Below are 13,691 nucleotides of genomic sequence, written 5' to 3'. Positions count from 1 at the left end.
TTTATTTTATTTTATTTTATTTATGAGACTCGAATTTTTTAATGTTAAATTTGTTTTTTTAAATATGAGACGACTTTTATTTATAAGACTGGGATTTTGTCCACTTTTAGGATAAGAGGCTGGGATTTTGTCCGCTGGGATTTTGTCCACTGGGATTTTGTCCTGTAACCTCGTGGAATATGATACAGAGCTATTTAAAAAATGTGCTCTAATTGTTAAGGGTCTCATATATGTGAATGACTGCTACAAATTTGAGTATCATTATGAGTGACACATGCTCATCAACCTGACTCCTATTTTTCTTATATCTACTGTGTTCAGTTTAACATGTATGTTTTTTTTAATATTTAATTAAAGTCATCCTTACCTTTCCTTATCCTTTGGAAATACATGAAAAACAACCTCTGGATTATCCTATTTTTGATGGTTACATAAGGAACACCAATGGCCTCTTCCACTCATCCTGACATGATGTACTGTATCAAAATAGTATGTTAACATGCAGACGACAAATTCATTTAACAACTATTGCCATCTATTGAAACCGCGCAGAACTTAGGTAGCCAATGCTATTCCATGCACAGTATTGTTTTATATAATATTATTCGACTTTTCTTATTAATTTCCTTACTGCATCTGCTTTTTCCTTTGTGGCTGACGTGCATGGGTAAGTAATTATTAACGACTAATGTAATGGTTGAATGTTTATGCTCCCAGTAAATTGGACAAGACATGAACCTGTTCAAGTTCCTAGTCAACACTAACAGTTTTACCAACATCGGATCTGGCGCGGCCCCGGGCGGCTAAGCAAACACTGCAATATACTGTACTACGTCACACATTTTTATATGAAGTCATGAAGGCTTTACAAGCACTGAAGTGACGAGTAAATACCATAATGTGATTTCATTAATACGTTTAATGGTTAAAATTATATATACTGTTTTGTCTACAATTTCATATACCCCTGTACTTTTATTGTTGTATAGTAGCAAAACTAAATGAAATTATGTAATAATTTTTATTTATCACAACTATTTTGAAAAAGTGACTTCAAACTTCTTAATCTGAAGTGCTTATTATGAGTATCGTTTATATTGGCAATATCCCTGTACTACGTGAAACGAAACAGTGACTATTATGCTAGTGAATTGGCAATACTGTACTACGTGCGTGCACAGGCAGGCTGCAGGCAGGAGGGAGATTGAGTCACAGAAGGAACTTCTGAAATATACTGATTACTGATATCAGTACCGTCCCCATATCTGAGGCCTCCAGACTGAAGGTTGGCGACTACAGTCGTTCTCGAGCTGTTTTTACCAATCCTCCAAGGATTTGCATCTACCTGGGACCAATTTTTTAGGTAAAATTATCGTTTCGGTCATTTTACGCGGACCTCCATGGGTTTAATTGACCGCGTAAACTGAGACTATACTGTACAGTATTCAGTTAGGTTTGCTGAATAAATATACAGGACTGTATACCTAACAAATATTACATCTTTACAGGCACAATGGGTAACTGGTCTTCTAAAGATGAATCTGAAGAGACTAAGTACTCACAGCAACCTTCCAAGAGAGAGAATCCTTCTAGTACCCAGACTAATAGTGGAGCTTCAGCACCTAGTTACAGTACCACCCAAACAAAAGCTCCAAAGGCTGCTCATCAAATTTCAGCACCTAGTTACAGTACCACCCAAACAAAAGCTCCAAAGGCTGGTCATCAAACAGTTAAGCACCATGTAAATAACTACATAATCCCAAAACCACAACTAAATGAGAGGCAACAGACACAAAATATTGATCTTCCCTTCCAAAGTTTGCCTGACAAGTTTGGATTACGTGTCTGTCCTCAATACAATAGTAAGGAAGGTTGTAATGCCCCAATTTGTAGGAGATTGCATGCATGTCTATATTGGTGCTTAAAGAAATGTAACCGTACAGTTTGTGAGAATGATCACTCGTTTACATCATCTCATAATAAAGTGATATTAGATGTTTTTTCCCATAGGAGTGATTTTAATGATTCACTGGTTTTTCAATATCTTAAAAACACTCACAAACACTTCAAAAAGTCGAAACGTGGACAACATGACTGTATTTGTATGTTTAATATGATGAAAAGATGTACAAGGGACCCCTGTACCCAAGTGCATTCCACTATGCCTTACCTTTGGGAAATAAATTATAATGAGAACTTCTTACGGTTGTCATACGAGCAGAGTGACCATTTGGAACGCTTATTTTGTCATCCAGCTCAAGATAAAGCTGAATTCCCTCCCTTACCATCAAATGTAAGACACCATAGTAGATATGAACAACTTCGAAATGTCTTATCAAGTAGTGAGTCATGGCAAGTTGATATGGAAACAATGAAGATTTCTTCAGGCAGTTCAAGCATTGTAATTCGTAGATTGTCAACCCCTTCAGACATAACATATGATCTTCGAGTGGCATCTCGTTGGATCTGGTACTGGTGTGATGACAATGGCTCTTGGAAACCTTACACACATGGTGATAACAACAAGTATTTTGTGGTAGCGCTCAGTGATCACCTGGAATATCACATGCATTTTAGTAATGAATTTCACTTCTTTGTTAAAGTTGGTGGACAACATTATGATATAGATACACGAGAAATGACACAGAAGAATATTATAACAGGCAAAATACGAAAAATAAGGAGAAGGCCAGCTTGTACAGTACTTGAAGATAAAGAAACATCATTTGATAGAATGTTTACAAAATTACCCAAAGACAAGAAGTACTTGTTAACTCCAGTGCTGCCACAGACATCTGAATATATCTTCATTGAGAAAATGATGAGTGAATCACTTTCAAATTTAAGTGTATTGTAGTGGAATTCTCCCCTACAAACGCTGTTTGTCGCTGCCTAGCCGACCCCACCAATTCCCCAGTGTATGCCTCGTGGTCTAGGTCAACCAGCGCCGCCATACAACACGGAGCGGGGGTCAACTGCTAAGCCACGCCTACCCCCGCTATTTAAGACCTGACCTCGTGGTGATCTGTCTCTCCTTCTACCTACACCAACCAGCCAGCAACACCTCCTCCGCCGCTGCCTGGCGGCCTTCGCTCCTCCGCCTGCCTGGCGGTACTCTCTCCCGCTGGCGAGCCACAAGCTGTCCTTCTCTGAGCGTCCTCACCAACCAGCTCTCTCTACATCACGCTTGTAACCATGCTGCCTTCCCAGCACCAAGCTGCATTGTACATCCAATACAACATGTATATAGAGAGCACATTGTGAGTTTCCTTTCTCCATTCCATCCTGAGTGTGAACCAAACAACACATACCCCACAAATGGTGACCCCCGGAGATTCGCACTCACACAGGATGGAGGAGAAACTGATCACGCTCCCAGTCTTCAAGCAACATGGAAGACTGGCTTATCCACCCAGAAGCAGCTCTCATCGGCTCTACAGCTACTGTCTCTACACCGCAGGTCAGACACCCTAGAGCAGCTCCTCTTCCTGCCCCAAGCACCAGGTCCTACCGACCCCAGCACACCCGTCCTGCCTCAGGCGCCGACCCCGGCCCAGCAGTAACCCCTGCCGCCCCTGATGCGGCCTCTGTTCCTGAGTGCGGACCCACACACCCCTCTTTTCTCCCTCAGGTACTCCCTGCTAATGTCCTGCACCCTGCTGCTGTCGTGGACCCAGCTGCTGTCACGAGCCCTCATCCGCTGCTGCTGACACAGCCCCTGCTCCTGACCCAGGTCCACACACCCCAGCAGGCGCATCTGTCGACTCTGTACCTGCCGTGAGGGAAGCACAACATTCATCGTCTCCACACACCCTTATTCTCCCTCTCTACTCCCACAGATATTGTGTATCTAGACAGTTGTATCCAGCGACCGGCTCATCACGCCATCGCCGTTGTCTCACATGAGGCACGCACCGCCCGTTCTGCCTCACATGTGCTATGCAACCCTGCAGACAACAAGTCTCCTACACAGCCTGGAGGGAAGGGGGAGTATTGTAGTGGAATTCTCCCCTACAAACGCTGTTTGTCGCTGCCTAGCCGACCCCACCAATTCCCCAGTGTATGCCTCGTGGTCTAGGTCAACCAGCGCCGCCATACACCACGGAGCGGGGGTCAACTGCTAAGCCACGCCTACCCCCGCTATTTAAGACCTGACCTCGTGGTGATCTGTCTCTCCTTCTACCTACACCAACCAGCCAGCAACACCTCCTCCGCCGCTGCCTGGCGGCCTTCGCTCCTCCTCCGCCTGCCTGGCGGTACTCTCTCCCGCTGGCGAGCCACAAGCTGTCCTTCTCTGAGCGTCCTCACCAACCAGCTCTCTCTACATCACGCTTGTAACCATGCTGCCTTCCCAGCACCAAGCTGCATTGTACATCCAATACAACATGTATATAGAGAGCACATTGTGAGTTTCCTTTCTCCATTCCATCCTGAGTGTGAACCAAACAACACATACCCCACAGTATCTTCTATTAACAGAATGCAAAATGATCACCTATGGAAAACCTACCAGAACAAGAAACGTCAGCTCTTATGCTTTTATAGTAATGATTTGTCAAAGGTAAATGAGCAATATCTTTTCCATGGGACAAAACATTCTGTAATTGATCTAATTTGCAGTGAGAATTTAGATTGGAGACTTTTTGGCAGGAACGTTGGTAATGCGTATGGCCAAGGAACATATTTTGCTAATAATGCTAAATTGTCAGATAGTTATAGCAAGACTGACGATTCAGGCCTAAGAGCAATGTTTATAGTTTATGTATTGGTTGGTACAATGACAGTTGGTAATAGAAGCATGGAATTCCCCCCAACAAACACTACTACTGGGAGATGCTTTGATTCCACTTGTAATGATAGACATGACTCTACTATCATTGTAAAGTACAATAAAGATGAATATTATCCAGCTTACTTAGTAAAATACCGTACCGCTTGAAATAGGTTTCAGTAAAGATCTTTCAAACACAAAGGAGATAATTTTATATATATATATATATATATATATATATATATATATATATATATATATATATATATATATATATATATATATATATATATATATATATATATATATATGCTGATAACCACAAGGAAAAAGAAAACACGAAGTTCCCAAGCGCTTTTGTGTAATTCACATCTTCAGGGGTGAGTGCAGACTAAGGAGAAATACTTGACAAGGCTAATATATACAACAGTAGAAGAGTGTGAGATCAAGTCCCTAGGGACAGCAGGTGTCCACAATGTTCCGGTCATAAGACGAGTCGGTCGTAAGTCGGGGACTACCTGTATGTATGTATATATATATATATATATATATATATATATATATATATATATATATATATATATATATATATATATATATATATATATATATATATATATATATATATATATATATATATATATATATTATGTTATGTTATATTATATTATATTATATTATATTATATATTATATTACAGTCAACCCTCGCTTTACTCGGTCCCACTTTACGCGTTTCCACGTTTACTCGGTACCCTGCCGAAACCGGAATGCTCACTTTCCGCAGTGTGTGTACCCTTTTACGTGGAGAGCGGCGCGAGCAGGGTGCGCACAAGGTCGCCTAGTCATCAAAACATTACCGAGTTCTTCACCCTCCACCCACCACAGCCGGCCCAAGTCAGTGATAGTGATAATGATAGTGAGGATATGGACTTTGAGGAGTTTGACAAAGAGGCCCTGCACGCCTCTGTGGTGGATAGTGATACAGGTGAGGGCCAATAATCTGCCCTCTGCCTCGGAACCAACCCCCCATCCCCGTGTGCCCAGCCATCTTTTCTACTAATGTAAGTGTTAAAAAACCTAATATTATTGATATTTCTCTTAATTATTAATTGTGTGTGCATACCATCATAAAATTAAGAAGTTACTTTTACTACAACGTAGGTATTGTGTCTGAAAAAGTGGAGTTTGGGGGTCGGCCCGGTCTCTATTTCAATTAATCCCATATGTTGTTGTTCACTTTATGCGGGCCGCCGTGGGTTGAATTAACCGCGTAAAGTGAGGGTTCACTGTATATATATATATATATCCTCCCCAACTTACGACAGGGTTAGGGACCCAAATCCAGGTCGTAAGTTGAAAATGCTTAAATAATACATAGAAAATCTAAAATGTCTTTTTTTTTTCTTCTTGGCACCACAAAACTCCTACTTTTAAGCTTGCCAGCCATTTTAAAGTGAATTACAAACGAAAATTTTGTCAGTACACAGCACAATCACTGACGTTGGGACTCGAAAATATATATACTGTACAGTGGTCCCTCGGTTAACGAACACAATTCGTATCAGAAGATCGCTCATTAACCGAAAATTTCGTTAACCAAAACCATTGTTTCAATGGGATTTTGGGGACAGTGAGTTCTGCTATAACGCGTGTTTTGACAACGCAAATTGGCTCTAACACGATTTATGAATAGAGGAACAATATTTGTATAACGTGAACGCTTGTTTGCTGTAACGCGATTTTTGCTTACTATTCCTCCAATTTTGTGGTATTAACTGTGAATATGGTAAAGAAGAATATCTCCAAGAAGCGTTCTGGTGATCGCATTCCCAGTGATAATCGTAAAAGGAAGGCTATAACCCTTGAAGAGAAGCTCGATGTTATCATCCTCAAAATCACCCTTCTCCACCATCATGTTATATTCATATTTTTTTAAGGTAAAGTGTTACATTTACTGTATGATTTCATTATTAGATATGAATGTAACATTTATTTAGACTGTGCTATCCTTTGTGTTAGGCTAACTACAAAATTTTTTTCGATTTAGAGTTGTAATCTGCACCTAACCCTACTTTCTCCATAAGCCCTGTTATTTCTATTATGCGAATTTCTATAACACGATGTTTTACAAGAACACAACTATCGCGTTATCGCAGAACTGACTGTAATTGGTTCCAGCTCACCGAAAATTACATACAAACTAAAAATAAATGCAGTAAAGTACACTTACTTTGAGGTGTGCATGTAGAAGGCTCCTGGTTGATGATGATGATGGGAATTAGAACGGGGGTGGAGGAGAAGGGAGAAGAGAAGTCATTGGGGTGGAAGAGAAGTCACCCCATGTCGCCATTTCACCCATAAAATTTTACGTTCACTTGGTGAATTCAAGATTATTTTCTTTAAATCAACACTGCACTGCATTATATATTGTCAATACGTAAAATAAACTTCAGAATGACCAATAATTGTACTGTAAAAACGTAAAAATAGTTTATGTTCAAGAGTCTCAAGCAAGAAGCTTCCTCCACTGAGCAGGGACACACACACTGACGCCATTTTGGGTGAGTCAAGTGGCTGTTTGGCACGCTAAAAACTAGGTCCCTGTACTTCAATTATATTAAATAATTGTTAAAATAACAAAAAACTTTAATATAAGACTTGGAAAATTATTGAATAGTACAACCTTCCTGATATTTACTCAAATGGTAACGAATTTAAGCCCTAAAATCGATTACTGTATTGGCGGACTAATACTACAGCTGGTGAGCAGGCAAAAACATGTTAGGAAAAATTCGTAAGGAATTCGTTAATCAAAATTTTTTCGTTAACCGAAGTGAAGAATCTTATGGAAGGTAATTCTTTAACTGAGGCATTCGTTAACTGAGGGATCACTGTATACTGTAACTAAGCCATTTTTTACAATTTATTAATACTGTCCTCGTGGTTCACAGCGGGCAGTAACATTCCAAAGCACTTGTTCTATGGCTGCGACGTTTACAAACACCTGGGAGTTCCAACACCTCTACAGTTTACAAGGGACGTCACAGCGTACGTGGTCGTAGGCCGAGAGATTTATGTTTATTTGGGTAAGGTGACGTTCGTAGACACATCGGTTGAGGTGCTGGGTGGCACTCCGTGCTGAGTGGAGGTGCTGAAGGCAGCAGCAATGTCAATTATTATTATCTTATTATATTGTATTTATTTAAGAAATTTTTGTATTAATTATTATTATTATTACAGTAGTGTATTATATTTTCACCCTCAGGCTCTGTTGTTTGTCATTGACCTGTGCCCTGATGGGCTAATCCCGTAAAAAAAAAAAGAAAAAAAAAGTTTTGTCTATCCTTGGTAAAATAATTTTAACGATTACTATTTTTGGTATACTGTATTGTAACTGCATTGTCTAGGTACAGTTGCCTTCTATTATAACAGGTGCAGTGGTTGGTGTGTTTAGTGAGAAGTGGCACCACCTCCCACCAGACAACAGTGAGGAGCTAATAGCATTCTACTTGGTAATGTATATTAAGACTACAGGATGCAGAGGATAACCATGCAAAAAATGCATACATTCACAGAGGGGGGGGGGACTGTTTGTTTAGCATCCTTGGTCTGGTTACTATAGTGAGGGTAGTTCTGCTAGTTTTACTCATGTAAACAAACTGTGGTACCACATCTCACAATACATGCCATGCCAGCCACTGTACCTGTTATAAAGTTATAAAGGGAGGCAAATTTGCATTGGAGCTATAGACCTCCACAGTCTATGCTGAACTGTATGCCAAAACAATTGTAAACTTGTGATGATTTTAATATTATTATTACTATTTTATTAACAGTGCATTAATGTAAACAAAACCATTCTTAGTTAAATATTTTTTCATTTAAGATGAAAGGTTTAACAGCAAATGAGAAAATATAAGTGAAAATATAGAAGTTATGTTGTACAGTAATATGCTACACTATTCTTTCTTTGTTGTTTGTCATTTGGGCTAATGCTACTTTCTTAATTATTATTGTGCCCTGAGCAAGGACAGCTACCTTTCAGTTAGGCTTAAGAATGTCTCGGGGTACCTCACTTGTCACCTGCAACATTTCTGAGTGAGGTTGGGAGTGTGGGCCCAGATTCACTAATGACTCACTGTAAGGCCCTATGATCAACCTTCAAACTGAACTAGTGATTCCCTAACAGTTTATGATGACCGTGACTGAACTTATTGTACGGCAAAAGTTACAGTCATCATAGTGAATCTGGACCCTGATGAATTGTGCCTTAGTGGGAAACTATGTGAACGTGAATTCTCCCTATAGTGATGATAATCACTTGTTTCACCCAAGTTGACATTTTGATTCATGTGTGTCTTAGTATTGTTAGATAGGCTGTTTATCCCACTGAATCATTGTCATAAAATAAATTTGATTAAAGCAAGACAGCCTTTCTCTATGCATCAGTGTATTCTCCAGTGATATTGTGAACTGAAATGTCAGGCCTTGGTTGAGAAAAATATCTGGCAAGGTACTGGCTTGTCTATAGGTACTGTATAATACATCATAATTATGTTCATCTAATTGCTAATTCTTTGAATATCATTGATGATTATCTCATTCTGCTTATTATCCTTTCTGCTCTTTACTCTTTCCCTCATTCTCTGCCCCTTACCCTGTCTACCTGAGCCATGTGTCATCCCCTTCTTAATCAGTTTTAATATATTTTATAACAAACCCATATATAATACCCATATTGTAAATCAGAAACATTATCACTCTGCACATTATCATGCTATCCAACATCCTGGCCACTCCTCAAATCTGAGTGAAAGAACAGCTTTTCTTTGCCACCTTACAAGGGTGCATACAGTAGTACTGTATTACAGTGTACTGTATTTCCCTCTCCATATCCAAGACAAAAACCGACCACAGATTCCTGCCTCCACTGGCTCTCAAGTACAGGCATAGATTGCTAATTTATCAGTCTTCTTATTTACTGTACATGTTTTCCAAGCTTCTACAGTCCATTGACAAGTTTGAATTTTTTAATTATTGCCCCAAAATTTATATCGTACTGCAGGCATGGGGCTGAAGTTAAGCTCTTTGGACTTGGCTTTGGCTTAAAAATTTTCTGAAGAAGCTTTGAAGCCACAGGCCTGACCATATATAAGTGTACATATTTAGGTTTCCGGGTAACGAGACGACTCTCAAACCTGGAAGAATCTAACATCCCCAGAAATTTTTTGGGTACTGGGAAAAGTTTCTGTTAATTGCATATTATTTCATCCTTGGAATTTGTTTCTACACCCAGAAAAAAAATTGGAAAGTTTTAGGAATTTTCCAAAATTACATATTACTGATCCTTGCTTTATGCTATGGTTGCTTTGTGCGACAACACAGCATAATGGGAATCCGCATATAGTGAATACTTAATCTTCTGGGGAAAATTAGAATATATTCCACAACTACTAAAAGTCACCAGAAATGCTATATAAGTTGTGGAAAAATCATTACAATACTCTAATGTGGGATAGAAATAAAGATAATACAATATAAAACTATAAACTAAGACATATGAAAAGCATGGGTGTTTGTGTGGAAAGTGAAAGTGTGTGGAGTGGCTGGCTCACTTCAGCCATGTCCCGTGATGTCACATACAGCGCAGTAGACACACACTGTGCTATGTTTCACAACCATTTCTGGATCATTAATGATATAAAAGTTGTAGAAAATCAGTAAAATATTCTAATGTGACTTAGATATAATATAATTTAATATAAAACTAGTGCGCCATATCTTCTACAGAATGCATAATAGGGAATCTTTTCGGCATAAGATGAATTACGGGTAGAAATAGGGTCACCGCATAAACGTGAATTCACATTAGTGAATACGCATAAGGCGAGGGCCCAGTGACAGTGAACCCTCGCCCAACACTGGTTTGTCCAATGCGCTTATGACTACTGTATTGTATATGCGTTTAATTACGTGACCAAACAATTTGCCCAACAATGAAAATTTAAAAGCGGGATAACAATGCGCCGCCTTTGCCATGCGGCAGTTAGAGAAGCCCGCCATGCTGCTCATCTGTCTCGCTTACGCACTCATATCACCAATGTTGTGTTAAAGCGGTTTTGGTAGCACACCCAAGAAACGTAAAAAAGTTATGACATTAGCTGAGAAAATAACATTTTAGATCGGCTACCTTATAGTGCATGCATAGCAATGTTTGCCTGTGAGAACTTTATAAACGAGTCCACCATACACACAATTCGTAGCTGTGAGGACAAAATATGTACATGTGTGAAAGCATCTGCATTTCTTAGTGTTAAGGTAGCTCAAGTACCAAGGAGGGATTGGTACTTAGAAAAAATAAAAAACTATGAAATATGTGGATCAGTGGACAAGTGAATGAGAAAGGATCTGTTGTCGATAGTGTAGCAATTCATGAGAAAGCACATAGCTCATAGGCTCATGTTGTGAAAACTGAGGGGGCAGGGAGTGATGGTGCTTCTGTGACTGATTTCCAAGCAAGCAAAGGGTAGTTTGAAAATTTTAAAAGCCACTTCGCTGTACATAATGTGAAGCTTCTGGCAGAGGCTGGATCAGCAGACAAAGAAGCTGCAGAGCACTTCAAGCCCATGCTGCTTGAATTGACAAAGGATATGCCCTGGAACAAGTGTTTAATGCTAATGAGACTGGCCACTTTTTATAAATGTATGGGTAACTGAACCTATATTACAAAGACCTAAAAAGTTGATCCAGGATATAAAGCTTTCAAAGACAGGCTGACGTTATTTTGTGGAAATGCAGCTAGTGAATTAAGTGCAAACCCATGCTTGTGTACCATTTGGAAAGGTAAAAAGGTAAAGATAAGCTTCATTTGCCTGTTGTTTGGAAGTCCAATAAAAGGCCTGGGTGACTAGGGTGCTCTTTAATAATTGGTTGCAGTATCATTTTGTGCCTGAGGTCAAGGAATATCTCACGAAGAAGAATTTTGACTCAAAGGTGATGCTATTGTTGGATGATGCCCCCCAATACCACTTCAATTCTGCAACCAATAGATCAAGGTGTCATCAAGACATTAAGTCATATACGAGGAATATCTATAGGTGAGCAACTGAAGCAATGGATACTGGTGCTTATGAAACACTGATGGAATTCTGGAAGGCATTTAACATCAAAGACTGCATTAACATTATAAAAATATCAGAGGATGAAGTGAAGCCTGCCACCATGAACGCTTGCTGGCACCAACTTTAGCCTGAAATTGTTCATGATTTCAGGGGATTTCCGACGATTGATAAGGAAATCACAGAAATAGTGAAACTAGCAAAGGAAATTGGAGGTGAGGGTTGTGATGACATGCAGAAAGAGGATGTGAATGAACTGTTGGATTTGCATTTTCAAGAACCAACAAATGAGGAGCTTATAGCAGTTAACAGTAAAAGTGATGATGATGATGCTGAAGTGGAACTCATAAAACCTAAATTAACAATGAAGGCGACCTCTGAATTCCTCTTGAAAGCAAATGAACTTTGTGAGATATGTTTTGACATAGATTCAATAATGGAGAGAAGTGTAAAGTTCAAAAGGGGCCTTGATCTTTGTGTGGCATACAGAGACATTTTGACAGATTTGCATAGAAAAAGCAAACAATAGATAACAACAGACTTCTTCTTGAGGTCGCGGTCACCTCAACCATCAGCTTAAGAAATAAAAAATCATTCCGGTTTCATCATCATCGAAGTCTTCTTCATCAACCACCATCATCAGAAGGCTTCACAATATGTACGATATCATCGTCATCATAGTTACGCTACAATCATCTAACCATGGATCAGTGAGTACTGTACAGTAATATGATTTTATAATGCCTATTAATAATATTTAAAAAAATTATGGTATATCAGTTCTATTATTAACATATTTGTGCATTATGTAAATGTTAAAAAATTATGCATTTCATGTGATAAGAGTACAGAAGCGACCATGATCTCGCCTCCCCATTTTTCCCATAAGAAGCTAAGTTTCCCCAACGTGATTTGCCAAACATGATGTTTTCAAGGAACTTAACCCCCTCATTGGACAAGGGATTTCTATACTGTATTTCATTCTTGGAATTTGCTCCCAAACCCCAAAATAAATTGGATCGTTTCTGGAATTTTTATAATTACACATCATTTCATCCTCAAAACCTGGGTGAAATCTTTTCTTTTTTTTTCTGAAAGTTTTCTTGGAAATTTCCAGAAAATATGCCTAATTTTCAAACTTTGAATTTACTTCAAGACCATGGGAAAAAATTTGGGGGCGAGATTTTCTGGAACTTTCTCAGAAAATGTGCCTAATCTTTAACCTCAGAAACTCTTTTACAGACCGGGAATTGCGAAACTTTTCCTAGAAAAATTCAAAACCAATTTCAATTCCAGGTAGAGAGTCCTGGCTAACAGAGATATTAATGTACAGATACGTATTCCCTTACAGTAAAGCCTCGAATTACGATGGAAATGTGTCCTCCAATATTGCAGTGTAAGGTGAATCATTAATTACCATTAAAATAAAGCGATAATAATGAAATGTGTTCCAAAGTCTGACCTTTTCATATCTTTTGTGTGGCTTTTTACCCTCTTTTCTCCCAAAACAATAAAATTAATGAAAAGAGCAAATTATATTCTTTAAATAATGTTTATGAATGCACCTTATACAATATAAATAAATAATAATAATAATAATAATAATAATAATAATAATAATATGGTCACACAAGAGATGGGATGCCATTGTTGTTGTCAGTCAGTGTTTACACCCATAATGTCAGTTATCCAACTGAAACAAAAAATAAGACCCTGGTTGTTGCTGTAGTAAAATTAATGTAAAAAATATGTATGCTTTAATTAATGTTATTTAACGTACAGTAGAAGTGGCCACTGATG

The 13,691-nt window shown here is 38.8% G+C and overlaps 1 protein-coding gene across 1 annotated transcript; it reads left to right on the top strand.

Moving 5' to 3' along the window:
• The first annotated feature begins 1,544 nt into the window (after positions 1–1,544).
• Positions 1,545–12,420, top strand: LOC121861346 (protein mono-ADP-ribosyltransferase PARP12-like). Its single transcript, XM_042358995.1, has 3 exons — positions 1,545–2,848; positions 4,436–4,704; positions 12,045–12,420. Exons 1-3 carry the CDS (start codon positions 2,105–2,107, stop codon positions 12,418–12,420), a joined length of 1,389 nt encoding a protein of 462 aa, XP_042214929.1. The 5' UTR covers positions 1,545–2,104.
• Positions 12,421–13,691: the final 1,271 nt, after the last annotated feature.

This window comes from Homarus americanus, unplaced genomic scaffold, assembly GCF_018991925.1.
Source record: "Homarus americanus isolate GMGI-L3 unplaced genomic scaffold, GMGI_Hamer_2.0 scaffold24260, whole genome shotgun sequence".
In the NCBI taxonomy this organism is placed as follows: Eukaryota; Metazoa; Arthropoda; class Malacostraca; order Decapoda; family Nephropidae; genus Homarus; species Homarus americanus.
The sequence above is the reverse complement of the archived record's forward strand: the minus strand, read 5'-3'. Positions and strand labels throughout refer to the sequence as shown.